The sequence below is a fragment of the Neodothiora populina genome (genome assembly GCF_041146345.1).
Source record: "Neodothiora populina strain CPC 39397 chromosome Unknown canker_contig_12, whole genome shotgun sequence".
Lineage (NCBI taxonomy): Eukaryota > Fungi > Ascomycota > Dothideomycetes > Dothideales > Dothioraceae > Neodothiora > Neodothiora populina.
Window position 1 is genome coordinate 439,826 of NW_027191404.1, and position 27,889 is coordinate 467,714.

Sequence of the window (27,889 nt, forward strand, 5' to 3'; positions counted from 1 at the left end):
CACCTCCGCCGTATTGGCCCTATGTATTTGATTGCAATGCCCTGGGTCGAGAAGTTGATGGCCATTCTCCGTCGCGCGCCTGCTCAGGGGAACATCGAACAGGACTTGGGCACAATGTGGATTGAGCATGGTGACCGTCTTACTCCTAATTCTGATATATCCACGGTAGAGTTTATTCACAGCCTCAACGTGGTTCAGATGGTCAACCTAATCTCGAAGGCTGATGGGAGCGAGCGTGATCCAGCCAGCAGCCTGGAGTACCTTGCTGATGTCGTCAAACAGCTCGGCAAAACATTGAAGGATAAAGATGGGGATGAAGATATGGAAGAAGATGATGATAACAATGAGATTGGAGATCTTGAGGCCGAATTGAAGGCTTTGAAGGTAGAGACGAAGGCCCTGGAGGAAGAGAGTAAGACTTTGATTGACGGATGAGCTTCATCCTTCGGACGATAAGGAGGTCTTGTAGGGCGGCAAAGACAGAAACACAGGCACTGGAAATGCATCAACTATCGCTACTCAGGCGATAAGATGGGCTGAAGTGGAGGGTATGGACGATCAGAATACTCGGGCATATGGTCTGCATGATGCACATCAGATCAGATATGATTAGAATACGACATCGTCATTGTCTTAGGTGCAGAGCAAGGGATCAACACAGAGCTCTTCCATTCGAAGCAGAAATTCAACATCCGACCATACCTTACCTAGGTAGGCATTACAGTGGACTTATGCCGTACCACTCCCAAGATGTCGGCTGGAATCTGGTAGCCCCATTCCCATCCGGTCGCACCTTCTCCATGTATCATAGAAAGTACGTACTACAATAGGTAATCTTCATGTGACAGGGTATTTCTATGATAGATTTTGCCTTGAAACAAGAGACATGCCAACGATTACCACACACATCACATAACACATTACTACCGCAGATACGTAGACTTGCTACCACACTCACTTCCAGAGAGCATATCATCTTCACAATCATATCCTCCATCGCAGATCCAGATACAGGCCACCATCGGCAAAGATGAACGAAGACGATGACTCTGGCTACTTCCCTGACGATGGTCCCATCCCCGTGTTGCATCTGCAAGTTCGCCCCGCGATACGTCCACAGCTGCTTGAAGAGATTGACGCATCACGCCTAGTTCGGGAGATGTTCAACAGACCCCGCATGTTTATCTGCTTGGTCTTTGATCCAGAGACGCAGGCTTCCAAGGTTGTGCAGTCGTTCATTGTGGATCTGTATCATCGTGTTGTTTTACAAGACGTGTTTCATGCTAAGTACGCAAGGCATCTTGATTGGATGCCGCAAGTCACCTTTGCACTAGCAAATACATTCAACAGGCGAGGAAGCATCTACCGTCAAGGGAAAGTCACCGTCCATCTACCTAGCGATCAGAACTCCGTGACGGCGCCACGTGTGAAATTCACACAAATCGATTGGACGTTGTCCGATTACCACGAGGAATTTGCTGCAACTCAAATCTTTCAGGATCGATTATCGGCCGAACTCAGCGCACATTTCAGGAATAGATCAAGGAAGATTTACACTCATGACCTTGCCAAAACAATGTGGGCTGTTGCAGAAGAATACCAGCGCGACTTTTAGAAACGGAACCACGCCTTCAAAGATCTCACTCGAAGAGCAGAGACAAACTTGTTGTCTATCGGGGATTTTGTGACAGCGGAGACCGAACCCGAGTACATCGATGACACCGAAGCAAGCCGCTCTTTACCCAAACGCAAGTGGTATAATTTCATTGGACGATACGGCAGAAAGCCACGCAACGATACGACCCAGCCTCTATACCAGCCGCTCATACGCCATCGCTCATGATATAATTCGAAGTTCAACGGATGATACGAGTCCTGCTCTCGTCATCATATTCGGTCTCACCACATTCATTTTTGTTCAGAGCGACCGCTCTCGAGATAGTTGACAAAGTTCCGCGAGAAGCGCTCAACCTGCTCGTAAGCAATCTCGAAGCCGTTCCTACCTCCATAGTAAGGATCATCAACTTCTTCGGGCTTCTTGTGACCTCCCCAAGCACCAAACAGCATGACCTTGCCCGCCTCTTCATCGGTCAAGTCTCCCTTTTTGATGACATTTCTCCTTGCATAGTCAAGGGAGTCTTTGTTGTCGAAATCCATGGCGAAGATGTAATCGAACTTTGCAAAGTCGGAGTTCTGGAACTTGCGGGCCTTGTGGGCGTAGAACTTTGGAGTGATACCATGATCGGAAAGTACGGACATGGTGCGAGGATCAGGGGCGTCGCCGACGTGGTAGGCGCCCGTGCCGCAAGAATCAATTTCTTTCACTAGAGGGTGGGCATTGGGACGAGTATGGTTGGTCATGTGCCGGAAGACTCCTTCGGCCATAGGCGAACGGCCTTGTAATGTTGTTAGACTCGTTGGACTGCGTAGTAATTTCACGTTGTTTCCGCGCGCGTACAGATATTGCCTAGACACACGAACAAGACCGAGATCGGCTTCCGTTCGTTTGTAGCTGAGTCGGCCATGTTCAGATAAAGACGGCTGGAATCAAATTGATTGAACAAGGACAGTACACAGTAGAAGTGGCTTATGCGGTCTGCTAGTGAGAGAAGCGCTGAAGAGGCACATGGTGGATAAATCTGGTATGACGTCGGAAGACCGGGCAAGACGCCCGTTGCTAAGGGACTAAGGGACTAATACTTGTAGATCGGGTGCGATGGATCTTATCAGGCGGTCCGACGATAACCTGAATCTGCTGATCGAAGTTTACATCGAGTGTCTACCTTGGCTTGACGAGCCCAGCTTTCGGTAAGAAAACCGGGTGTGAGAGTTCTAAATTAAGAACAAACCGCGCGGTCGCGCCTCTCGTCCGCTCGGTGAGGATTGTGGCAGTGACAGGGCCGACCATGGTTCAGTACGGTACAAGCTATGCGCATCGGAGGAGGCAAAAAGAAGATGTTCGCCAAGGTCGTATGGAGAGTGTGACCGGCAACGATGCCCCGGTCGCATTAATATTGGAGTGTTATTAAAACTGACTCTATCGCGAGAGAGGGAAATCCTGGTAAGGTGGGATTGAGGGGTGTGCATTGCGTGTGTCTGCACGGATACTTGTATTAATGCGATGATGTCGGCGGCCAAAACAACAATAACAGAGCACAAGCATCTGTGCCTTGTCGCGCTGATCTGCCGCCCGCTGCGCATGCGGGCTGTGCCTCGAACTGTAGTGGCTAGTGTCTACGAAGTTAGTCGGTAGTAAGAGGAGGACGAGGAGGAGTAGAGTAGTAGTAGTGGTAGTGGAGAGAAACTGCTACAGCAACGCCTGATTAGTCCAAATAAGTCTGACTTGCAGCTTGCGCTTGTCATCTGTATCTTTGTCCCATTGATCATTCTGCACTCTCTTGTAGTCACATCTCTGTACGCGCTCTTAGCTACTGCACACATTGTTCGGCATCGCGCTTCGCCATAGGGTCTCAGTTGCGCTGAAACTCCCCCTCGATTTTGCTGTAAACAAACCCCTCAAAACGGCGCCGAAATCTACCTGAAACACAACTCGCATCGCATCTTCGGTCATCAAAACTTCAGGCCGGATTCTGGTTCTCTTTAGGATTACAGTCGTTATAACCTGCTGAAAAAGTCAAGTGATCTGGTATACTGAAAGCAGATAAAAGAAAAAGTCAGACAAGCATATTGCACTGTGGTGCGATAGATCTGCGGCCATGTCGTACAACCGCCTGGATGGAGGTAAGCTCATAACATTCCCGAAAACCATGTATCAGCCGCTTTACAAAGGGGACCTGGCACGTCGCAGGAGATGCACGCTCCCATGTACACTCTCGATTGCATTCCTGGCCCAGCCTTGTGCTCTGCGCACATGATCAAGAGTTCCTTCCCTTGGCCGAGCAGCTTGTCATTTTGCCCAACGTAGCTATCGGCGAATGATGCTGTGCCGTCTTCTTCCTACAAAAGTTGTGAATCTATACTAACCGCGACCTCGCACTCACACAGGTGGATACGGAGAGCAATCGCCTGAACGAGAGAACCCATATGCGCGACACGCCAGTCCGTTCATGGATCCGCATCTCCCTGTTGGACGCACGCCGTCGCCCGGTCATCCTCTCGACTCGTATGAGCTCCATGATGCGCCCTACCACGAGCCGATAGAGATGCCCATGGGTCCAGGACCCGGTCCCGGAACTCCTGGAGACAGACTACGGCCTCAGCCTACTGTAAGTGGGCAACAAGCAGGGGAGGACAACCGGGTGCTGACAGACACAGTTTGCTGTCCAGAACATGGAGCACAACTACAGCTATCACGGATCCGAGTCAGCCCTCTCATATCAGGGCAATCCGACATCATTTCCCGCGCATCCGAACGACGACTATGCAATCTCTCCGCAAGATCATCATGATGCTTACTACACTGAGCCGTATCAACCTTCTGTGACGCCCTATTCAGATCAGGATGGCCATGACCCGATGGAACACGAGGCAAATCCGCCTCACTACTGGCAAGACGATGTAGACACTCGCCCGATACTGCAGCAAGACAGCGCCTATGGACCTGATCCCCACAACATACCAACACCGGTCGACGAAGATATGCATGACATGGAGGAAGGATACCACTCACCACCTCCCCCTGCTGGTGGCGCTGGAGGTATACGCAGGTGGAAGACGGTCAAGGAAGTGCAACTCTTCAACGGAAACCTTGTACTGGATTGCCCAGTGCCTCCTCGCCTGCTCAACCAGGTCCAGCACGCCCAGCCGCCTGAGCGAGACGAATTCACCCACATGCGCTATTCAGCGGCGACTTGCGATCCCTCAGAGTTCTATGACGAGCGCTTCACTCTGCGCCAACGCTTGTTCGCCAAACCCCGCCACACCGAGCTCTTCATCGTCGTCACCATGTACAACGAAGAAGATGAGCTCTTTGCCCGCACAATGATGGGCGTGATCAAAAACATCGAGTACATGAACTCGCGCACCAGTAGCAAGACGTGGGGCAAGGAGGCTTGGAAGAAGATTGTCGTCTGTGTCGTCAGTGACGGTCGTGCCAAGATCAACCCACGCACAAGAGCCGTGTTGGCTGGTATGGGTGTGTATCAGGACGGCATCGCCAAGCAGCAGGTCAACGGGAAAGATGTGACTGCACATATCTACGAAGTAAGTCGCAACGACCACGTTTAGCGCGACAATCACTGACATGGACAGTACACCACACAAATGACCCTTGACATAAAGAAGGGTGTCGTGCAGGTCAAGAAGGGCAACACTCCGGTGCAGATGCTGTTCTGTCTCAAGGAGAAGAACCAGAAGAAGATCAACTCACACCGATGGTTCTTCCAGGCCTTTGGAGCAGTCTTGGATCCGAACATCTGCGTTCTCATCGATGCCGGAACCAAGCCCGGAAAGGACTCGATTTATCAGCTCTGGAAAGCCTTCGACCTCGAGCCCATGTGCGCTGGCGCCTGTGGTGAGATCAAAGCCATGCTGAACCACGGAAAAACACTCATCAACCCACTCGTCGCTGCGCAAAACTTTGAATACAAAATGAGCAACATTCTGGACAAACCGCTCGAGTCTGCATTCGGCTTCATCAGTGTGCTTCCTGGTGCCTTTTCCGCATATCGCTATGTGGCGCTGCAAAATGACAAGACCGGCCAGGGTCCGTTGGAGAAGTACTTTGCAGGCGAGAAGATGCACGGCGCCAACGCTGGTATCTTCACCGCCAACATGTACCTTGCTGAAGATCGTATCCTCTGTTTCGAACTCGTGTCGAAGAGAAATTGCTCTTGGATCCTACAGTATGTCAAGTCTGCCACTGGCGAAACCGATGTTCCTACCGAAATGGCCGATTTTATCCTGCAGAGGAGACGTTGGCTGAATGGCAGTTTCTTCGCTGCCGTCTATGCCCTCGCGCATTTCTACGAGATCTTCAGGAGTGGACATTCGTTCATCAGAAACTTCATGTTCCTCATCGAGTTCTTCTACCAAACCGTCAATATGATCTTCGCTTGGTTCGCAATTGTAAGTAAAGTGGACATCAATTGTTTGTGCAATGCTAATTTATGCTTGTCTGCAGGGCAACTTCTTCTTGGTTTTCCGCATCTTGACTACTTCGTTATCTGATCCTTCTCTGAACTTCGCCCCGGGCAAGGCTTTGGGTGTCGTCTTCGAATGGCTCTACCTTGCGACTCTGGTCACCTGTTTTGTCCTCGCTCTCGGCAATCGTCCACAAGGGTCGAACAAGTTTTACCTAACGCAAGTCTACTTTTGGGCAATCCTGATGGCTTATCTCATGTTCGCCACAATCTTCATCACCGTCAAATCCGTACAGGCCGAAGTCAAGGAAAAGGGCTTCACCTTCAGCGATCTCTTCACGAACACGCTGTTCTTGACGTTGATTGTGTCGATGGCTTCGACATACATACTGTACTTTGTTGTCTCCTTCATGTTCTTGGACCCATGGCATATGTTCACCTCTTTCTTCCAATATCTTCTCCTCACGCCTACATACATCAACATTCTCAATGTGTACGCCTTCTGTAACACGCACGACATTACCTGGGGTACCAAGGGAGATGACAAGCCAGAGAAACTGCCTGCGGCCATCACAAAAGCAGATGGTAAAGTCGACGTCGCCATTCCCACCGATGACCACGACCTCAACACTCAATACGAGACGGAGCTCGCTACGTTTTCCACCAAGTACGAGGTGCCGGTCAAAGCCATGTCGCCGCAGGAGAAACACGAGGACTATTACAAGGGTTTCAGATCCGCGGTTGTGCTCGCATGGATGTTCTGCAATCTGGCGCTCGCAGCCGTCGTGCTTAACACTGGAGGCCTAGACCGCGTGCAGATTGGCAAGAAGACCGACACCGATACGTCCAGCGAGGAAGAGCAAACGCAACGATCGACAATCTACATGGCTGTTGTGTTATGGTCAGTCGCAGGTCTCAGTGCCTTTAGATTCATCGGCGCCTGTTGGTTCTTGGTCGTCAGAGTGTTCAGAGGTGTTTAAAGTTTGTTTTTCTCTGGGTTGCTTTCTTTTTCTTTTCGATGACTTTCCTCATGCAGCTTATGACGTCGGTCTGGATGGGGATTTATGAACTGATATGAGAGGCATGGGATGTTGTGTGCATTGAGAATGGGGTTTATTACATTCATATGACGCCATGAGAAAGAGAGACTTCAGCGAACACGGCAATGGAGACTTTAGATACCTACATGCCACACCAATATATGTGTGGGCTGGAATATCATGAATGCGAATGAACTTTTACTTCATCTACTAAGGTACGAATCATCTGTTCCTCATGGTGTGCTTGTAAATCCAGTGTTGTGAGAGTGAAGTATCTGAGTGTTAGCCATCAATGATCACTTTGTCCAGCGACCACTACGAATACATCCTCACTTATCATCAATGAACTTGTAAGCATCAACGTAGTGTGCAAATAACAGCATTCAATTCACTTCTAGGACTCTGACCGTCTGCAGCGCCGAGAATCGAGATCAGGTACAGCCTACATCTCCAAAGGACGAATTCTCGCGCCTTCCTCTTGTGTTCTGAGCTAGGCAGCCGTTCGCGCTTCACTTACACGTCTGGGTTCCTGCCCTCACTTCCTTCTATCTTTTACAAATAGTCCACCTTTCGGGACGACTCTTCTTCCTTTCTATTACGACACGGTCCGGTTTTACTTAGCTGCGCTGTTGTTGCTGACGACGTATTTGCTCGACTCCATTGATCTTCGTTGTTGTTGTTGTTGCTTACGACGATCAACTGAAAGATGGATTGGGGAATCCCAGACACCGCTAGTAAGAGTTTCCATCGTCAGCTACCAAACGACGAATGATTGATTGACATTGTCTCTTCTACAGCCCAGGGCGACGACAAGTGGGACACCAATGCTGGTAACGACTTCACCACCAGTCAATTTCAGCATGGCGATGTCGACTCTTTCCATGGCATCGATCCTCAGGAAATCCCCAAGCATGAAAACGCTGGTGGTGGTTTCGATAATGCTTGCCGCAAGTAAGCTTTATCTGTTGTTCTTGATGCGACTTACCTCTTGTGAGAGGACTACTTTGCTGACCTCGTCGTCTATAGCTGCGGCCAGGAAGGTCACTTCGTGAGTTTCGAGATGGCTATATTGCTGACCGTGATGCTAAAGTCTGTTCCAGGCCAGGGAGTGTACAGAGCCTCGTCAGGGAGGTGGAATGACCGGAGAATGCTTTAATTGTGGCCAGGTTGGGTGAGTTCTGACGGATTCTTCGAACTTGAATACACGGGTCCAAATTCTAATGGCGTTGCAGCCACAATAAGATCGACTGTCCCAATGAACGTGTCGCGAGAGACTTTACTGGCACTTGTCATCTTTGCGATGAAGTTGGCCACCGCGCTATTGACTGCCCTACCAAACCACCAGACGTGTGCAAGCGGTGTGGTGCCGAGGGTAATGCTGCCTCTCCATGCAAATTCTGCTGGCGAGAAGTGATATTGACTTTGGCACAGGCCACGATGCTTCGGACTGCACCAGTGCTTACAACTTGTACAGAAACGATGTCGAAACCATCGTCGCTGACAAGGCTTGGGACGAACTTCTTGATGCTGATCAGAATGGAGACCTTGATGACTTCAAGAAGGCATTCTTCGCTTACACCAAATCATCTCCAGCAATGTCACTGTCACTACTCCAGACCACATTCCGCGAGGTCAAGATGAAGACTTGGCTTGTGGCCAAAGAGCAAGAGGTGTCTGTCACTCACACCATTGTCAATCTGCAGGGCAAGCCAGGCTGCAAGTACGTCATCTCCTTTCAGTACGGACTCACTCCTCGCCGCGCCAAGATGGCGGACGCATGGCCAAAGACCGAGGAAGAAAACATGGAGCGTCTTGAGAATGCCGGTTTTCCAATGGATGGAATGGTGCCATACTGCAACAACTGTGAAACCCTTGGCCATACTTTGAAGCGATGCACCGAGGACAAGCGTGAGATCGAGAAGCCAAAGATAGAATGCAGCAACTGTAAAGAAGAGGGTCATTATCGACGTGACTGTCCCAACCCCCGTAAGGGCTACAACGCGTGTCGGAACTGCAGCCAGCCCGGTCATCGTGCGAATGAATGCACCGAGCCGCCTAATGTTGACAACGTCGAGTGTCGCAAGTGCAGTCAGATGGGCCATTTCTCCAGAGATTGCCCGGACGCTCCCAAGTTCGAGTGCCGTAATTGTGGACAGAAAGGTCATCGCGTACGTCTTGCAGCGATTTAATTTTTCGTTTCATCAAGATTGACATGTAAATTTTAGGCTTCTGATTGTACCGAGGAACGCAAAGTCACCTGTCGCAACTGCAATGGCGAAGGACACATGTCTCGCGATTGCCCTGAGCCTCGTAACATGGCAAACATGCAGTGCCGCAACTGCGATGGAATGGGTCACAGCTCCCGTGAATGCCCACAGCCAAAGGATTGGTCCAAGTTTCAGTGCCGCAACTGTGGTGAGATGGGCCACGGAGCCGCTCGCTGCAAGCAGCCACCGAAGGAAGAGGGCGACAACTACGATACCGCAGGAGGTGATGGGACCAGCAGTGGTTGGGCTGCCACTGCAGATGTTCCTGCTAGCGATGGATGGGACAATGGTGCTGCGGACGTTCCTTCTGCGTCTGGTGCTAATGATGGCTGGGGTACTGTAGAGACAGCCGCTGTCACTACCGGTGGATGGTAGATTTCTGGCAACAACTCCCGCGACATAGTACACAGTCACACATTCACGCTTTCAAAACGCCCAGATAAGCCATTCACCCTCAGATAAAAGTCCACATCGGCCTTACAACCTTGCTGCAACAGGGGAAAGGAGCGATCGTGTCGCTCGATCAATGACAGTGGTGGTTTTACAAGCTTTAGACTGCTCTAGTGATCAAAGGTCGGGGGGGTTGACAGGCCTATACTTACATGTAATCGTAGCTTCGGACAAACATAGTGCAAGAGCACATCCGAGAACTCATTCCACACTACATGTACTGCACGTGTCATGAACAAAAAGAAAGATAGTTTGCGCCTCTTCTCCACAGAGTGATTGGAACCAGGAGTGTAAGTAGGGTTCCCCACTGATTATTTTGCGTTTTGCGAACAAGTCTACTCTTCATGAATATAGGATTTCCATAGCAGGCCGTTGATCTACCACCCACGCGCAAGCCACGTGAGCAAAAGATTCGAATACCTCACGGTAGATTCAATCAGTGGTCCTGTCAGCTTTACCATCCTCAGACGTCTGCAGCACACTACTGTCCTGTACCTGCACAGAGGAGGTGGCGCGATCGGTTGCCCGAATAGGGAAACTTCCGATTCCAGGATCGAAACCTTGGCGATACCTAGCTTTTGAACCCTACAGTACACCACCTTATATTTTCGAACACCGACTCTCCAGATGTCATGGAAGTAAGGGGGCAAATGTGACACAGGTTGTCGCTACCTTTCGTTACGAAGATGCGGATCGCCTGTCTGAACACATCAAGTCACTTGCATATTGCCGATTTTCCCTGACTAGAAGTACGTGAATTGCTAGGATCTCGTGGCAACTAAAGTGTTGCAACGCTCGATTGGAAGGCTCGCCTAGGACATCCCGACGTGGCTCGATCTCGGATTGCGAAAGGCCTCCATCTATGATTCAAGGAACAATAAATGGTACATACGTACGCCCGGAATACGGCGCCTTACTTTGCGACCACAAAAGCCCCCTCGGCCCACGTTCCTCGCCCTGCTCCACAAACGTGGGACCCCCAAACGGGGCCCCGCAACCACCTACGTCAATTCCCCCAGCAAGGCGGGGCGTTAGCGTCGTTTTAGATGATCATCGCTGCTGCATCTCGGTGACCGTGCAACACGATCTTGGCTTATTCTCGGTTGCGCTTCGAGTGTAAGGAACACGCGAATCGGACTGTTCGCCTTGTTGACTGACCGGCAGGAATGATATGCTCCTCTATAGAAAAATAGGCACTGCACGTCTTGCTCTTGGGACTTTTGTGCCTGAGTGGTAGGATGTCTCTGTCAATCTCGTTCATCCCAGCTTGAACGCTATAAGAAGGATTATACTTTCTGTCGCACACATCTATGATACAGATCCGCACACTGAGTGGGTTTCAGTATGCCTTAATCAACAGGGCCGAACAGGGTGTCGGTCAACCAGTGTGCTCGCTCCGAGGAGCGCATTTATGAAGCCAGCCTGCTCGGCTGAGCTGAATTAGGTAATCCGACAAACGGTGCCAATCCCGCTAGGGTTGCATGCCGAGTAGCCTATGTACTATAACTTCCCATGTGGGGAAGCAACGGGCATATTATACTGCGTGGTCGGTGCCAAGATGGTTTGCAGTATGTCTTTAGGTTCGAGATGGTAGTAGTGATATTGATCTCGTGGCGAGTATATTTACATCACGCTCTGCCGTGCTACTGTCGATTCAGATAATTTGCCCTTCGTCTCATTTTTCTCATCTCTGCAAATAATCTGAAGGTGAATCAGAAGTTACGACGGCCTAGGGCTCACATATCATCATGTTTGGCAAAAGATACTATGGCCTGACGGGCCTTTCCCTCAATATTGCGATTGGTGTCATTGCTGGGTTAGGTGTGTATTGGAAATGCTGGACATGTTACACGCGAGACAGTGAAGCTGATTTTGCCTGCTCCAGATTTCTTCCTCTTCGGTTATGACCAAGGTGTCATGGGAGGATTGCTTACTCTGAACTCTTTCGTCGAGGTTTTCCCAGAAATCGATGTCAACAATCCACCGCCGGGTAAGACTTCAAGCTACACTTCGACCATCCAGGGTATTTCGATTGGAAGCTACAACCTCGGCTGCTTCGTGGGAGCGGTTCTTACGATATGGGTTGGTGACTGGCTCGGACGCAGATGGACCATCTTTGTTGGTTCTGCGATTATGGTCATTGGCGCAACTCTCCAGACTTCGGCATTTTCTCTTGGTCACTTGATTGCAGGAAGAATTATTACTGGTGTTGGCAATGGTAAATGAACTGCCGTAATTTGATTTTTTTATGCTCTTGCTGATCATAACTAGGCATGAACACGTCAACGGTCCCTGTGTGGCAATCAGAAACATCCAAGTCTCACAGACGTGGCCAGATGGTCATGGTCGAGGGTGCCTTGATTACTGGTGGTGTCTGCCTATCTTACTGGCTTGATTTTGGCTTTTCATTCCTCGAGCCTTCCAGTATCGCATGGCGCTTCCCAATCGCCTTTCAGATTCTCATCGCTCTGATCATTCTATGCTTCATCCTCGGACTTCCCGAGTCTCCTCGTTGGCTCATGATGAAGGGTAAGGAAGACGAAGCGATCAACGTGCTGTGTGCGCTAAACTTGAGAGATCGCGATGATCCATACATTGTCAGCGAGTTCAACGCCATCAAAGACGTCGCTCTCGTCATGCAAAGCGGAAGCTTCAGAGATCTCTTCACCATGGACGAGGATCGAAACTTCCACCGTGTCTGCTTGGGATTCGTCAACCAAATGTTCCAGCAGATTTCTGGAATCAATCTCATTACCTACTACGCCGCCACCATCTACGAGAACAACATCAACCTGTCGCCGTTCATCTCGCGTATCTTGGCCGCCGCAAACGGAACAGAATACTTTTTGGCATCTTGGATCGCCGTCTTCACCATCGAGAAGTTTGGCCGTCGCCAACTCATGCTTTTCGGTGCAGTCGGCATGTCCGCATCCATGTGCATTCTGGCCGGCACAACCGCTCACCCCAGCACCAGCACGGGCATCGCTGCCGCAGCTTTCCTATTCGTATTCAACACCTTCTTCGCCATCGGCTGGCTCGGCATGACCTGGCTGTACCCCGCGGAAATCGTACCTCTGCGCATCCGCGCACCCTCGAACGCTCTCTCGACCTCGGCAAACTGGATCTTCAACTTCATGGTCGTCATGATCACGCCTGTCGCCTTCGACACGATAGGCTATCAGACGTACATCATCTTCGCCGTCATCAACGCCTTCATTGTGCCCTGCGTGTATTTCTTCTATCCCGAAACCGCCTATCGCTCGCTCGAGGAAATGGACGCCATCTTCCACAAGACGACGTCCATCTGGGATGTCGTCAGGGTGGCTAAGAACGAGCCGCAGAGATACGGCAAGAACGGCGAGTTGTTGGTCGATTACTTGGATACCGAGGAGGCGGCGGGCATCGGTGCGAGGAGGAGAAGCTCGGTCGTGAGGGGCGGGTCGGTCGTTGCTGGCGCTCATGATAAGAGTGTTGACAGCGAGAAGCTTGGGGCTGTGCACAAAGATCGTGTTTGAGCGGTCTGTTTGTTCTTTTTCCCTTTCTAAGTACACTATAGTAGCTGATACATATATCACTGTGGTTTGGGCTTTCGCGACCACCCTTACTCTTCCGTCTTTTCCTGCTGCCTCGAGCTGTAGAAGGAAATACGTTACTTGGAAACATAAGTGATCTCTCCATTTCTCTGATCATCTCTTTGCTAAACATTTGCAACCAATGTCTGATTTATTTCTCCGGCTTCCGCTTCATCTCACTTCACTCTCATCTCACTTCTACCCTCCACTCTATAATCATCACAAGCACTGAAGCAAAGACGCAAAATCTATCTCCTCATCTCAAAGCAGTGATAACACTAAGTGAACGCAACATCTAAACCCCCCCTTAAGAAAAGGTGGATATGTCAGAGATGACTTTGGATATATCCTCGCCTCCTGAGAGTGTTCCTCCCTTACGTGGTCTAGGCCTTTCATATTCCATGTTACACCTTTCTTTTTTTGCTTTCCTCACTTACATTCAATGATGATTCACTTAGTCGTGTTGTCATTTATCTTGCATGAGAAAGTGAGAACGCTATAGATCCCCTGGCTTCTTAAATGAAGAAAGCTCCCGTTTCCCCCAAGCCGAACATGCTGGTAAGTAACCCGTGGACGCCAAAAATACCCAAATGCAAGCGACAACCGCTCGGTATCGTGTGACGTGTGGATGTCCATGGTCGCGACGACAGGGCACGCGCCGAAGCGAGCTTAGTTTCTCACAAAGTGACTTGGTCTGAAGTAGTACTTTGACTTGCTTCAGAAGACCTTATAGTCGCTTAGTAAACCGCCGAGATTTTTCGTGGTCGCAGCGATACTGTAAAGTGTGATACGGAGCAGACGAGTGGCAGGTTGGCAGGATCATTATGAGCACGCTGCCGGCGATGCCTGGTCAGGTGTTGCTGGATGGGTTCTTTGTCGGCCAGGGGGCCGTAACATACAGACTCTGAGGTATTGTACAGTAGGTAGAAATCATTGTGACATGCTAGATCGCAACACAATTCACACATATTCCGCGTCGATGGAAGAGCCATCAGTGAGCATTCAGTCTTCACATCTCCACCAAATGGCTCTAGATCTTTCCTGGACCTGAGCCAAGAGATAGCCTTACCACCACTACTAGTAAGTACTTGTCTACAACAAGGACAACAAGAACTGCAAAGCTGCGGCGGCCAGAGCACTTCTGATCAAGTACTGCGCCAGAGACACAGCGTCCAGGCTCGCGCACAAGACAGCCATATTTTCTCAATGCACAGCTGAAGGAAGCTGGAGTAGGTCACGATACCATTTCTCTACGAGGACCGATCTATGAGACTCCTCTCTCCCTCGCTTGCCCTTCAACGTCGTCTCTGAGGAGATCCTATGAACCGATCTCTGCTCGAGAGGCATCAATTCTGGTAAGTGTAGAATCAATCCTTGCTAGAGCAGTACCAATACAAGGTGATTGCGTATCGGAGATTGATTATCAGTAGTTAGAACAAACGCAGTATGGTTCACAAGACAGGGACGCCGAAGCAGCCACTACGCCATCCGGTCGTTCCTCTTTCAATGGTGTGCAAAGTAGAGATCTGAAGTAGAAACTGGATGTACATAGTGCTCAATCTATTCAGATGGCTTCAGCTCTATCTCATCCTTGAATCACTCGACTAGCGGAGTCGGTGGAGAAAAAGTTGTTTTTGGCGTTTTGTATATCTACGCCAACTACATTTTCATACGATGCTGAGCCTGGGGAGAAGTGACTGAATATAAACGCATCCGATTCGGGCACGCCTTGATATAATAGACCTATGACCCATCGTTTCATCTCTTCCCATTCAGACTACGATACGTATTTCACAGTAGAGTATCCAAATCACTCAAACCCACTATCACTCCGGACAAAAAGTCCACCTAATCCACTTGCTGCACCACCACTACCGGTACCACTACCAGACCCAGTCCTCATACCAGCGATCTTCCTGACACTTTCCTTTCTCTTGCGTTCTGCTCTCTCCAACACGATACGTCGCTCGGCTTCTCGCGCTTGATAATTGATACTCGATTTGCGAGAGCCTCCCATTCGCACGCCAGCGCTGTCTTCACGAGTCACACTTCGAGAAGCAGGGAGGGCGGGAGGAGGCATTGACGACTTATTGTTGTTTGTCGTTGCTCGTCGTAGGAGGCCGGGCAGGTTCTTGGAGAAACTGCCGTTGCTTCCTCCTGTTGTGGAGAACGCCACGGCTGAACCGTTGCCGTCGGTCATGGTCAAGGATGATGATGTTTGTTTTTTTAGTGTCAGGCGGTCGACTACGCCTTCGTTGGTGGGTTTCGTTCTTCTTTCCGCGGCTGGGGCGCGTTGGTAGGCTTGTTGTTCACCTCCGTCGTCAGAGTCGTCTGAGAATACTGTGCCATTGGCTTCGGGATCGATGTGTGCGTCTTCGATGAGGAAAGACACACTTTCGCGGACTTCGGCCAGGGATCGCGGCGCGCGGAATGCTTCCAGTGGATTGCGGCGCATTGAGATCTTGGATCGTTTGGTTGTTGATGCTTGGCCTGCTGCAGCTGCAGACTTGCGTTTGAGTACATTGGCTGAAGTCTCTGTCAAGGGTTCTTGTTGAGAAGCAGACGACTCGACGTTCTCTTGTGATTGTGAGTCTCCCGAACCCGCAGGAGCGTTGTCATTGTGTTCATCTTCGTTGCCTCCGTCAAGGAGATCGCCCATCTCTTCATCTTCCAATTCATCTTCTCTATCTTCAATGGCTCGCAAGAAAGCTTCTTTCTTGTCGTTTGTTCCCAACTTTCCGACACTCTCGTCCTGCAACAAAAGTCGTCTCTTTCTGGCTTCCTCACGCTGTTTTCTTCTCCTGCGTTCGGCAAATTGCTCGTCTTCGTCGCTGTCGAGGTCAAAGGCGCCATTGCCTGCTCCACCGCGCTTACGTCTCATGGCTCCAGACATGAGATCCTTGTACAACTTACTGGTCTGAGCCTCGTCTTGGTTCCTGGCACGCTCTGCATAGAAAGCAGCTAATTCTCTTTCGTTGACGTTGACTTCAGACTCGTCGATCATGGCCTTGTCTGCTTCGTCTTCCTCTTCATTGTCGGGATTGTCGTCGTCAGATGCTCCTCCGAGACCAGCGTACTCGTCCTCGGACTCTTCTGCTTGCTCCTCGACCATGCGGCGGGCTTCACTGGCTTTCTTGTTGAAGTCGACTTGCTGGGCTTTTGTCGCTGCCTTGCGCATTTTGGCAAAAGCATCCGCTGCTTGAGGATCTTGTGATGCTGCATCGATCTCCTCGTCGGATGAAGCCCCGTCATAAGCCACACGACGGACTAGTCGACCCCTGCGATGGGAGTGTTGGGCAATGGGGCTTTCCGGGACATTCATCATGACAATTTCCTGCGTGGTATGCGGGGCGTGAAAGTCCAGTCTGAGAGGTGTGTAATCCTTCTTCACGCCTACATCCTGGGAAGGTGTAAAGTCGAGGTCGCCATACTGGGAAGTTGATGCCACTCTCTTCATCAGAGGCGTTTCCTGCTGAGGCAGCTGAGAAAAGTGCAGGTCGATCTGATTGCTTGCTGTGGCCGTCTGACTGTCCTCGACTGTGGCATCGTCCGGAGTATCTTGCGAGTCCAGAGCAGGAGCAAATGTTGGCACAGGAGCAGAGGGAAGGTTACGGAGCATGTCGAATGAATCCTGCTCGGTGTCAGGGAAAGTTGGTCCAGGCACTGTGCCATTTAGACTGTCCTGGGTGTCTGCCATTGTTCCCGCAAACATTTGAGATACTCCTAAAGCTGGCGCAGGCCCGAACCCGAATGCAGCTGCGAGGTCATTGTTGACGATTTCGCCAGTTCCGGTGGGAAAAGGCTTCTGTGTGGTTGCGAGCTCCTCGTCTTCATCCTCGTCGTCGTCCACAACACGCTTCACGCGAGATCGTCTTACTGGCAATGCTTGGGGCAGATGCTCGATCTGAAAAGCTTCCTCCCCGGCATCCTGCATTTCGCCATCTGCTTGTTCCTCGTCAGGGATGCCATCGCCCTCGTGAGCTTCGTTGTCAATCATGTCGTCGTGCTCGCCTTCGACCTCGTCCTCATCTTCACTGCCAGACAGATCAATGTCCTCAGCTCCATCGGCGACTTCGCCTGGACCTTCCTCGTCGCTGGCCGCATAGTCGCCGTCCTCGCTCTCATCGCTAGAAGCAAGCACATCTGTCTCTTCCAAACCGGCTTCTTTGGCAGCCTTGCGCTCTTTCTTCCTGAGGTCGTCGGCTTCCTCCCTGGCTCTCTCGAGCATGTTTTCGATGTACACTTGCTCCTTCTCTCGCTCTTCTTCCGTCATGATGACGATGCCTTTGGCTTTGAGGTTGGCAATCTTCTCCTCGCGCTCCTTGATCGCTTGGATCTTTGCTCTGCGACGAAGTTCGATTTCGAGCTGGGCGGGAGTCATGGAAGGTCTTTCGCCCTTTTTCAAGCGTGGCTTTTCCGTATGGTTGAGATGGGCGAGGTGTCGTAGAAGATGCAAGGAGCGGGACCCGGTGCTCTTCGAGGGCCCTACAGAGTTGAAAATGGATGACACTCGGTCAGTCTGAACGATCTCAATGTCTGAATCCGAGTCGTCCTGGGCGATGCTTTCCTGAGTAGGTTCTGGAGGTGGCAAGATACGGTATTGGCGCGGTGATTTCTTTCTGCTGGTTCTCTCAGTGAAAGCTGATGGGGAATTTGCCGCTCGGACGGGTGCTGCGCCCTTGTCGAGTTTGGCGCGTGACTGAGACGAAGTGAGCTGCTCGAGGTCCGGGAGATCATCTTGGTCGGACTGAACTTCAGAGAGCTGTGCGTCATCTCTCCGAGGCACTCCAGATGGTAGTCTCTCTTGTTCGTCGTGCACGCTTGGTGGGCTACTGGGAGGAGTGTCCCGAGCTTCCGCCTGCTCGGCATCAGACTCTACCGCGGCGACGGATGAGGAATCGGCAACATTTGTGACATTGGAGAGCGGTGTTGCAGTGTGGGCTTTGGAAGTGAATGCGGATAGGAAGTCGGCGGTCGTGAACTTTTTCTTGGTTTTGGCGAGATGAGTGAGTTGCATGTTGCGGCTCATTCTCTGCGTCTCTCTGTTCATTTCCTCCAGAGCCTTCTTGCTCGCTTTCCGCGTAGGTCGTGATTGCTGTGTCAGCTTCTGCTCGGCGACGCGGTCCACATCTTCGTCGTCGTCGAAGAGATCAGAGAGCGGAGCATTGCCCTGCGGACGTTCTCCTTCGGCGTCCCGTTCCTCGGCCTCCTTGGCCAACCTTTCGCGGCGTCTGCGTTCGACGAGTTCCCTCAGTCGCGCCTGCATACCCTCGGAGTCTGGAAGATCGGCGTCAGACTCGGATCCGCTCTCTGCATCTCTGTTTCTGCCAGCGACAGGCGAGGGTCCAGGTGACATGAAAAGGCCGGGACTGGGGGAGCGCGAGGAAGCTGTGGGGCTCTGTGCCAATTGCCGGGCACGAGGTGCGGGTCGTCTGCGAGGGGGTGATGGCGTATTTGTTTCCCGCGTCGTCTCCTGTGCTTCTGCCCGACTGTCTGGCTCTCTCCTATCCGATTGCTTGGTCTTCTCTTCCAGTAGTTCTCTTCGGATCTTTTGGTAGACGGACTCGCGTGTTCGCTCCTTCTCTTTCTGTTTCTTCTCTTCCTGTTCGTCCGGTGATTCTCCCTCATTCTGCTCTTCCCGAAAGGGCAGAGCAGACGCGCCCATGGCCATTCTGGCAGCCATTCGGCCTCGGGGCTTTACGACAACCTCGTCCTCGTCTTCATCCTCATCGTCCCCTTCATCTTCTTGGACTCCTTCGTGGCCGCTCTTCGACGTGTTGGTCTCGCGTCCAAGGAGAAGGGCTGACGCGTGCGATGGCTCCGCTTTTGACAAGATCGTGCGTGACGTGACTTCGTCTTCAGAGTCCGAGTCGATCTTCGCAAGCATAGCTTGTATTCTGCTTCTCGGTGACATGATCTTTGGGGATGCGCCGTCGCTCATGCTGGGAGTCGACGCGCGACTTGATCTCGCGGTTCGTGTTGGCGACTCCATTGTTGTGTGATGCCTCTCAAGGCAGTGGTGTCGCTATTGTTGTTAAAAATTACAGGAAGTGCAAAGGGTATCAAATATGCAAATGCAGTAGGACAAGAAGCAGGTCGTGGACGAGGATGAGGATGAGGTTGAACAATTCCAAGTCGACGATTCGGAGACGCGCCGCGACGCGACTTTGACGTGCCTTCCTGCACATTTCGTGCTTCGAGTCTTGGCATCACGCCCGCCATCATTCATTAATACTCGTTCTACATCCCAGCCACAATTCAAAGGCAGCAGACATCGTCGTGATGAATCAAAAAAAAATGATTCGGCATTGAAACGTGCGTCTGTCTGCTCTACCGATATGACAAGGTACTCCATCGTGACTTGTCCCACCCACCACTTGTCGTGCCCTTCCCAGTCAAAGACATGTCCCAGAACCCTGCATCAGAAACCTCCCATTCATAAACTCCGTAAAACTCCGTCGTGTCCCTGGCCACTCTCCTTCTCATCAATGTGCGAGTGTGTGTGGGCGAAGGTTCATGTGTCCGTCATGACCACCGCAGACCTTGTCCACCCGACTCATCTAAGCCAGCAGCCTCTCTGCGAGCGGGCTCCAGAGGAAGCTGACAGTAGCCACGCAACCACCCACCGCACCTGCAGCTGCCGTCAACGCGAGGCTGACCGTGTCGATACGTGCTTTCTTACTTGGTCTACCTCCTACTTCCGCGGTCATGGTCTCTCTCGAGCGAATTGTCGACGCTCCCATTGATCCGGAGAGCTGAGTGTCATCTGCAGCTTCTTCGAGGGTAACAAGATCCTTGGCCTGCGAAGCAGAGTCGTGCCTCATGCTTCGGACATCGGTGGTCCTTTCCGCTTCCAGCTCGTCTTCCTTGGTTCTCTTGCGCTTCTTGCTATCGACTGGAGCAGCCTCGGATGCTGGGGCTGGGGCCACAGCTGCTGCTTCCCCTGACCACGGAGACCAGTAATATCCGAATGTCGAGGTATGTGCATCGCTTTGGTCGTCCTGTTCTTTGGACTGCGAGGCCGTCATACTCGACTCATTGCCCAGCTCCGAGAAGGGGACAAAGGTCTCGTCCTCTTCCTGAGCGAACTTACTGACCCACTCGTTGAGATGGTTGATTGACTCGACGTCAGTGCCACTCTTGTCTTCGGACTTGTCATCTCCGTCGCTGGTGACACCGCCCTCTCTGGCCTGCGTCTTCTCACCATCAGCGTGGGTTCCGTCGTACTGCAGGAAACTCGGCACGTGGTCAATCGAAGGCAGCTGCTGCTCATAACGAGTGCTGGTTGAAGCAACGAGACTCGGTAACTTCAGACTCGCAGGATCAGGCAGTACGCGTCCGGCAGCGAGGAACAATGGTGACTGCGAATACTGCGACAGTGAGGTGTTCTTCCATGGTGGGCAGCCTGCTGAGTAGAAAGAGCCACCCTTGTTGGCAAAGATGTCCCCAGATGTTCCTGTCGACGCTATATTGCTCTGGATCACCGGAGTCGCCATATGATCCTCAATTTCTTTGTTGCTTCCACTGCTCTTGTTGCTAAATTCGCCAACTTGTAAACTGTCTGAGACACTTGCCGAATCAACTGATGTGATTGGCTGATCATCACTGTCCTCTCCAAGTTTGGTAACGGGCACGTCACTGAAATGTTGAAGAGTGGTCTCATCACGGGAATCGTCCTCTCCCTCGTCATCGTAATCGACCTTATCGACCTCGTCGACCTCATCGTCATCTTCGCCGTCTTCGTTCTCAGAGCGGGCATTGCCAATGCTTGGAGTGATTTCGTCATCAGATTGCTTTTCATCTTCGTCGTCGTCGTCGTCAAGGCAGACTCTATCGGCTTGGTCATCTCCAGATTCAGAGGGCACCTTGAAGGTGTTGTTGCTAATGGTAGGATATTCATCGACGACTGGAGCTCTAATGTCAGGGATGTCCTGTTGCTTCTGAGTAAAGCTCGACTCTTCGACCTCATGGCGTTCTTGTATGGCCTCAGCAGTCTCAGCTATCTTGGTGTAGCTTCTGGGGTATTGCAAAGTCACGCGGACTTTGACCCCATCATGAATAGCTAGAGAAGAAGTCAGAGATGAGACGGATATCTGAGCATGAGGGGGAACAAGTACAGTGAGAGCGTGAGACAGCATCACCGAATCTAATGACGTCTCCGGTATGGATGATAGCATCGACCCCCGAGACTCTTGCATTGTTGAGGTAGGTGCCATGCAGAGAGTTGGAGTCCTTGATTCTGACATGGCGCTATATGGGAAGTCAGTTTTATCAGTCAAGTGAAGATGTGGGTGAGTGTCAAGTAACGACGAACATGCACATTTGTATTCCACCAAAAGAGAGCATGAGAGCGGGACATGACGGGACAATCAAAGTAGGCGTTGTCGGCTGCTGGTTTCAAGTTCTTAGATGTGCTCTTGGAGGCACGACCGATGGTCACATCCTCGCCATCCTTGAGGATGATGTTTCGAATGGATTCGGGGAATGCACCACTATCGATGCATTCGAGGGAGATCTTGACAGATCTGTTGTCCCCGAGACCTACTTGTTGAGACATCATGGGCAACTCGATTGGTTTGTGTTGTACTGTTATCAGAAGGAAAAGGAGATGCAGTGGTGCGGAAGGTGGCGGCGGTGAGGGATTATTGGAGACACTGAGGTGCAGCTCTCGACAGCAGTGGAAGCTGCGAGATCACTCAAAATACTACGACAGAGCTGTCGAATAGACTTGACTGGATTCGTGTCAAGTCTTACTTCAAATTTGTCAAAGTGACACGTGAGATTATAAGAGGAGATGTTGCAGCAGCTTTGGATAAGGCTGGTAAAAGCAGCAGGGGGAGTGAAACTGAGCAGTGCGGACAAGAGGGGTAAATCGGGGCTTGGGAGTTGACGAGGCACCTACGGAGCTTTCTCAGACAAGTGTGTAGCTGCAGTTATGGATGCTGCATGTGATACATTCTGAGGGCCTAATCACGAGCTAAGAGGTACAGTGGACTTTCTCGTGCCTTACTGATCAAGAGCAAAAGGTGCCTTGCTCAGCTGCCTCATCTTGACTTGCCTTGTCCAAGAACAAGGCAGTGCATGCACTTCACACATCCTTTTGCCATCATTTGTGACTTTCGCCGTATGCAAGCAATTCAAAGAGCTGGCAGCGTAACTCTACTGTCTTTGACTCATCTTGAGTATGGGCAGATAACTAACTCACCCCATGCTGATCGATGTCATGACCATTTAGGTACACCACTGCAAGGGGCCATTGCCTTGCGATAAGATAAGACTAAGGTAACAAGCATGAGAGCCGGCGATAAGACAGCAGCGGTGAATAGCAGCGGTGATAGCATCGGGGTTAGAGAGCGGGTCCCAGAGAAAGGCTTGGCGTCCCCCACCTTGAAAGTCAGAAAGTTCCGAGTAGCGGCGGCTGCTTTAGAATTATTGTTCCTTCTACATTTGTGTATGACACGAGCACAATTTGTGCGCTTCGAGAAGACACAACGACGGCCATTCGCTGCAAATTTCCTGGAAACCGTAAACTGATGCGATAGCACTTCTTGCTTGCATCCTCGCCACTCACGGCCATCATGGAGGACTACACCCAGACTCTGCCTAAAGAGCAGGTCGTGGATCGACCACCCAAGCGCATCCGCGAGCTTCACTTTGGTGTACTGTGAGTTCGACTCCCTCCAGAGAGTGCAGGAGCGACGGAGCAACAATGAACATAAAAGGAAGGAAAGAGCAACAAGAAAATAAGAGGAAGGAGGGAAAGTGGCAAATCAATACTGATGCATTCAAAACATACAGGTCCAATCAAGACATTGTCAAACAATCCGTCGTCGAAGTCTCCGATCGCAACTTCTATGACCTCGGCACTGCTGGAGGCAAGAAGACCATAACCAACAATGGACCCCTCGACCCCCATCTGGGAACGTCATCCAAGACTGGAGTCTGCGAGCAGTGCAAGGAGGATTTGAAGAACTGCAACGGTCATTTTGGTCATATCAAGCTCGCCCTTCCGGCCTATCACTTTGGCTACTTCAAGAAGATCATCGAGATCTTGAACATCATCTGCAAAGACTGCGCACGCGTCCTACTCGACGAAAACACCAGACGGAAGTATCTCAAGTCGCTGAGACGTCCGGATCTCGACACTCTGCGCAAAGGCGCCATCTGCAAGAAGATTGTCGATGAAGCGAAAAAGACAAAAGCATGTCCCTATTGCGCCTCGCTCAACGGCACCGTCAAGAAGGTCGCTGGTCACCCCCTGAAGATTGTCCACGTCAAGTACCAGACATATCTGGCCTCCAACGCAAAGTCAAAGGTCAAGCCTGCCTCCATGGTCGCATTCGAGAAGTCTTTCGAGGAAGCAAAGACCGGCGTGGCGGATCTCGAGAAGCACATCAAGCGCGCCGTCGATGATATGAACCCTCTGAGGGCGCTGAATCTGTTCCGGCGAATATCTTCGACCGATGTCGAGCTACTCGGAATGGATCCGAAACAAGGCCGTCCGGAGGCTTTCATTTGGCAATTTATTCCTGCTCCACCTGTCGCCATTCGCCCGTCTGTGGCACAGGAGGCAGCCAGTACCGAAGACGATATCACGAACAAGTTGGGAGATATTGTGCAAATAAATACCCTACTCAAGGGCAGTCTCAGGCAAGGTCAGCCTGTGCAGAAGATTGTCGACATGTGGGAGTTCCTGCAGGTTCAGATTGCAATGTATATCGATGGAAACCTTCCCGGGCTCGGCAGAGACTCTGCCTACGGCAAACCACTCCGAGGTTTCTGTCAACGCCTCAAGGGTAAGCAGGGTCGTTTCAGAGGTAACCTTTCCGGCAAGCGTGTCGATTTCTCTGGACGCACCGTCATTGGTCCCGATCCCAACCTCAGTATCGAAGAGGTCGGTGTACCCGTCAAGGTCGCCACGAACATGACGTATCCCGAAAAAGTCACCCGTTACAACATTGAGAAACTACGCGGGTGCGTCCGAAGAGGAAAGAAAGTCCACCCTGGTGCAAATTTCGTCGTCAAGAAAGGAGGTCGGAGAGTCGTCTTGGAAGTGCTCGGTAGGATTGGAAAGCTCGACCAAGCGGCAGATCAGCTAGAAATTGGTGATGTTGTCGAGCGTCATCTCGAAGATGGTGATATTGCTCTCTTCAACCGTCAGCCCTCTCTCCACAAGCTCAGTATTTTGAGTCACAGGGTCAAGGTCCGACCGTGGCGAACCTTCCGTCTGAACGAGTGTGTCTGCAATCCTTACAATGCCGATTTTGACGGTGACGAGATGAATCTTCATATCCCCCAAACAGAAGAAGCACGAACCGAAGCCATCGAGCTGATGGGTGTCAAGAACAACCTGGCAACGCCCAAGAATGGAACACCCTTGATTGCAGCCATCCAAGATTTCATTACCGGCGCCTACCTGTCTTCGAGCAAGGACAACTTCTTCGACCGCAAGACCTTCTGTCAGATAGTCGGCTACATGTTCCACGATGATGTTGTCATTGATCCCGAGACTGGGAAGAAGCTTTCCATCGTGATTCCACCACCAACGGTATGGAAGCCAGAACGTCTATGGACTGGCAAGCAGCTCTGGAACATGTTGTTGCGTCCCAACCCGGAAATGAATGTGCGAATCAATTTGGAAGCAAAGTGCAAGATGTACAAAGCTCCCTCGGACAAAAAGTACGCGCCAGACATGACCGAGGATGACTCGTATCTCGTCATCCGCAATTCCGAGGTCATGTGTGGCTACATGGACAAGGCGACGGTCGGAGACGGCAAGAAAGACTCGGTCTTCTATGTGTTGATGCGAGACTTCGGCCCCGATTATGCCGTGCAGGGCATGAATCGTCTTGCTCGTCTCTCTGCTCGCTGGCTAACCAACCAGGGCTTCTCCATCGGCATCAACGATGTATACCCCAGTGAGAGGCTCACACGAGAGAAGATGAAGCTGATCACGGACGCCGAGGCTAAGTGCTACGACCTCATTGACCGCTTCCACGCTGGCACATTGGAACGCGACCCTGGATGTGACGAAGAAATGACCATGGAAAATCGCATTTCTGGAATCCTTTCCAAAGTGCGACAGGATGCTGGTGACGTTTGTTTCGCCGAGCTGAGCAGACGCAACGCGCCCCTGACCATGGCACGATGTGGTTCCAAGGGTTCCAACATCAACGTGTCACAAATGGTGGCTGCTGTCGGTCAACAGATTATCGGTGGTAAGCGTGTATTGGAAGGCTTCCAAGACCGTACGCTTCCCCACTTCCGCAAGGGTGCCAAAGATGCCTCGGCCAAGGGTTTCGTCGCCAACAGTTTCTTCACTGGACTCAATCCGACCGAGTTCATTTTCCACGCCATGTCTGGACGTGAAGGTCTGGTCGATACCGCTGTCAAGACCGCCGAAACCGGTTACATGTCTCGTCGCCTGATGAAGTCGCTTGAAGATCTTTCGGCACAGTATGACAACACTGTACGTACGTCAGACTCGAGCATCGTGCAATTCCAATACGGAGACGACAAGCTCGATCCCGTTGATATGGAAGGTAATGCCAAGCCTGTCAACTTTGACCGTACCTTCAACCATGCCGTCACCACGACATGGGACAACGAAGAGCGCGGACTCCGACCTGTCGAGATCATGCATATCGTCTCACAGACACTTGACCCTGAACGCGCCAAACTAGTACGATACTCGCTCCTGGGCGAAAGGTTGGACTACAAGGACCGCAGTGATGTCGGTATTGACCAGCACGAGAGTGCTCGTGACTTCCTTGACACGATACAACACTATCTTCAGATCAAGTGTGATAAGCTTGCGGCTATTCGTACTAAGGTTGGAATGGATCCCGGCACAGAGGACTCGCAGCAGAGTGACTACGAGTCTGCCGATAAAGGTGAGTGTCCCATTGAACTACATTATGGGTCCGTCGCTAACGAAATCACAGTGGAAGAACGATCTATTGCGGACGGTGTGCTCAAGGTATCTGCAACGGCTCTCAAAGACTTCCTCACCCAATGCTTGACCAAATACGAGAAATCAAAGGTTCAACCTGGTCACGCAGTGGGAGCTGTAGGAGCGCAGTCTATCGGAGAACCGGGTACTCAAATGACCCTCAAGACTTTCCATTTTGCTGGTGTCGCCGGTATGAGTATCACCCAGGGTGTGCCACGTATCAAGGAGATCATCAACGCCTCCAAGGTCATCTCTACTCCTGTCATTCATTGCGCACTCGACAGTAAATACGAAACGGTGGCCGGACGTGTCGCCAAGGCGATGATCGAAAAGACATATCTCCGAGATATTACTTACTACGTTGAAGACGTATGGTCGACGACATCTTCTTATCTGAGCATGTCTATCAACTGGGATACCATTCTCAAGTTGGGACTGCAGCTCTCGCTGGTCGATATCGCCTACGCCATGTCGAGATCTAAGTTGATCAAATCAATGGGAGGCAGAGTATCGACGTCGGGCAACAGTCACATTCGCGTCAGTGTCGACCACGGCTTCGTCGCAGAAGCAGCGGCCAAAGCACGCTCAGCCAAGTCAGCGATGAGCAAGCGCAGACCGACGGAGATTTTCACAATCGTGCAAGATCTCAAGCGAAATCTGCCCAACATTGTCGTCAAGGGTTATCCAGACTGCGCACGAGCTATTGTCAAGAAGGATGACAAGCCCGACTCGACCGGGCGCGAACCCGTCAGTGTGCTTGTCGAGGGTTACGGTCTCAAGGCGTGCATGACCACCGAAGGTATCGACGGAGTCAAGACGACGACCAACAACGTCATGGAGTGCAGAGACGTGCTCGGCATCGAAGCCGCACGTATGACCATCGTCAAAGAAATCAGCAGCGTCATGGGCGGCATGGACATCGATCCTCGTCACATGCAGCTGCTGGCGGACGTCATGACCTACAAGGGTGACGTGCTGGGCATTACACGTTTCGGTCTGGCCAAGATGAGAGACAGCGTCCTGCAACTGGCCAGTTTCGAAAAGACTCCCGATCATCTGTTCAATGCGGCCATGGCGATGAAGAAGGATCGCATCGAGGGTGTCAGTGAGTGCATCATCATGGGCCAGAGCATGAGCGTTGGTACCGGCGCGATGAAGGTGGTCAGGACGCTAGGTATCACGGAAGAGGAATGCAGACGCAAGAGGAGTGCTTTCGAGGAGGCATTCAAGAACGTCAGGCCTGTGCAGGTGGCGACGGCCGCTTGAGCATGGAAAGGAGTAGGAGAAAGCGCTGGAGACGGAAGAGAGAATGAATGCATTGCGAACGGTGTTGTTTGGCGCGAGGGCAAAAGGATTGGTCTAATGTTTTCTTATTAGTTGTAACATGATAAAAAGCGACAATGACCCTTTCCCATGTAACAGTAAATACCAATATACCACGTCTACCACACAGAGTGTCGCTCCAATATAAGTGTGTGTTGTGTTTAATGTGGATTGAGTATTGCTGTTTCGAGGCTGGAATCCAAAGAGCTGAGTCAAGTGCTGGACTCAGCCCTCTACGCCTTCC

General features: G+C 51.3%; 7 protein-coding genes across 9 annotated transcripts; 4 read left to right on the forward strand and 3 right to left on the reverse strand.

Moving 5' to 3' along the window:
- Positions 1-1,908: 1,908 nt before the first annotated feature.
- On the reverse strand, positions 1,909-2,525 carry AAFC00_000863 (uncharacterized protein; the record flags this gene model as incomplete). Its single annotated transcript, XM_069347590.1, has 2 exons — positions 1,909-2,396; positions 2,459-2,525. The coding sequence occupies 2 exons, from the start codon at positions 2,523-2,525 to the stop codon at positions 1,909-1,911; spliced, it is 555 nt and encodes a 184-aa protein (XP_069203435.1).
- A 1,191-nt stretch (positions 2,526-3,716) lies between these two features.
- AAFC00_000864 (chitin synthase I) lies at positions 3,717-7,021 on the forward strand (the record flags this gene model as incomplete). 2 transcript variants are annotated; one of them, XM_069347592.1, is made up of 5 exons in its annotated part: positions 3,717-3,741; positions 4,006-4,226; positions 4,276-5,163; positions 5,212-6,027; positions 6,083-7,021. In XM_069347592.1, 5 exons carry the CDS (start codon positions 3,717-3,719, stop codon positions 7,019-7,021), a joined length of 2,889 nt encoding a protein of 962 aa, XP_069203436.1. The 2 variants fall into 2 exon arrangements, with proteins under 2 accessions (XP_069203436.1, XP_069203437.1); XM_069347591.1 differs by lacking the exon at positions 3,717-3,741 and having other exon boundaries at positions 4,068-4,226.
- Positions 7,022-7,787: 766 nt separating this feature from the next.
- AAFC00_000865 (uncharacterized protein) lies at positions 7,788-9,723 on the forward strand (the record flags this gene model as incomplete). Its single annotated transcript, XM_069347593.1, has 7 exons — positions 7,788-7,815; positions 7,879-8,032; positions 8,108-8,129; positions 8,182-8,252; positions 8,314-8,453; positions 8,513-9,249; positions 9,307-9,723. 7 exons carry the CDS (start codon positions 7,788-7,790, stop codon positions 9,721-9,723), a joined length of 1,569 nt encoding a protein of 522 aa, XP_069203438.1.
- A 1,823-nt stretch (positions 9,724-11,546) lies between these two features.
- AAFC00_000866 (uncharacterized protein) lies at positions 11,547-13,313 on the forward strand (the record flags this gene model as incomplete). Its single annotated transcript, XM_069347594.1, has 3 exons — positions 11,547-11,619; positions 11,684-12,016; positions 12,070-13,313. The coding sequence occupies 3 exons, from the start codon at positions 11,547-11,549 to the stop codon at positions 13,311-13,313; spliced, it is 1,650 nt and encodes a 549-aa protein (XP_069203439.1).
- A 1,867-nt stretch (positions 13,314-15,180) lies between these two features.
- On the reverse strand, positions 15,181-19,362 carry AAFC00_000867 (uncharacterized protein; the record flags this gene model as incomplete). Its single annotated transcript, XM_069347595.1, has 1 exon — positions 15,181-19,362. The coding sequence occupies one exon, from the start codon at positions 19,360-19,362 to the stop codon at positions 15,181-15,183; it is 4,182 nt and encodes a 1,393-aa protein (XP_069203440.1).
- A 568-nt stretch (positions 19,363-19,930) lies between these two features.
- AAFC00_000868 (uncharacterized protein) lies at positions 19,931-21,930 on the reverse strand (the record flags this gene model as incomplete). 2 transcript variants are annotated; one of them, XM_069347596.1, is made up of 4 exons in its annotated part: positions 19,931-20,001; positions 20,053-21,432; positions 21,488-21,620; positions 21,685-21,930. In XM_069347596.1, 4 exons carry the CDS (start codon positions 21,928-21,930, stop codon positions 19,931-19,933), a joined length of 1,830 nt encoding a protein of 609 aa, XP_069203441.1. The 2 variants fall into 2 exon arrangements, with proteins under 2 accessions (XP_069203441.1, XP_069203442.1); XM_069347597.1 differs by having other exon boundaries at positions 19,931-21,432.
- A 1,018-nt stretch (positions 21,931-22,948) lies between these two features.
- AAFC00_000869 (uncharacterized protein) lies at positions 22,949-27,588 on the forward strand (the record flags this gene model as incomplete). Its single annotated transcript, XM_069347598.1, has 3 exons — positions 22,949-23,034; positions 23,169-26,263; positions 26,315-27,588. The coding sequence occupies 3 exons, from the start codon at positions 22,949-22,951 to the stop codon at positions 27,586-27,588; spliced, it is 4,455 nt and encodes a 1,484-aa protein (XP_069203443.1).
- Positions 27,589-27,889: the final 301 nt, after the last annotated feature.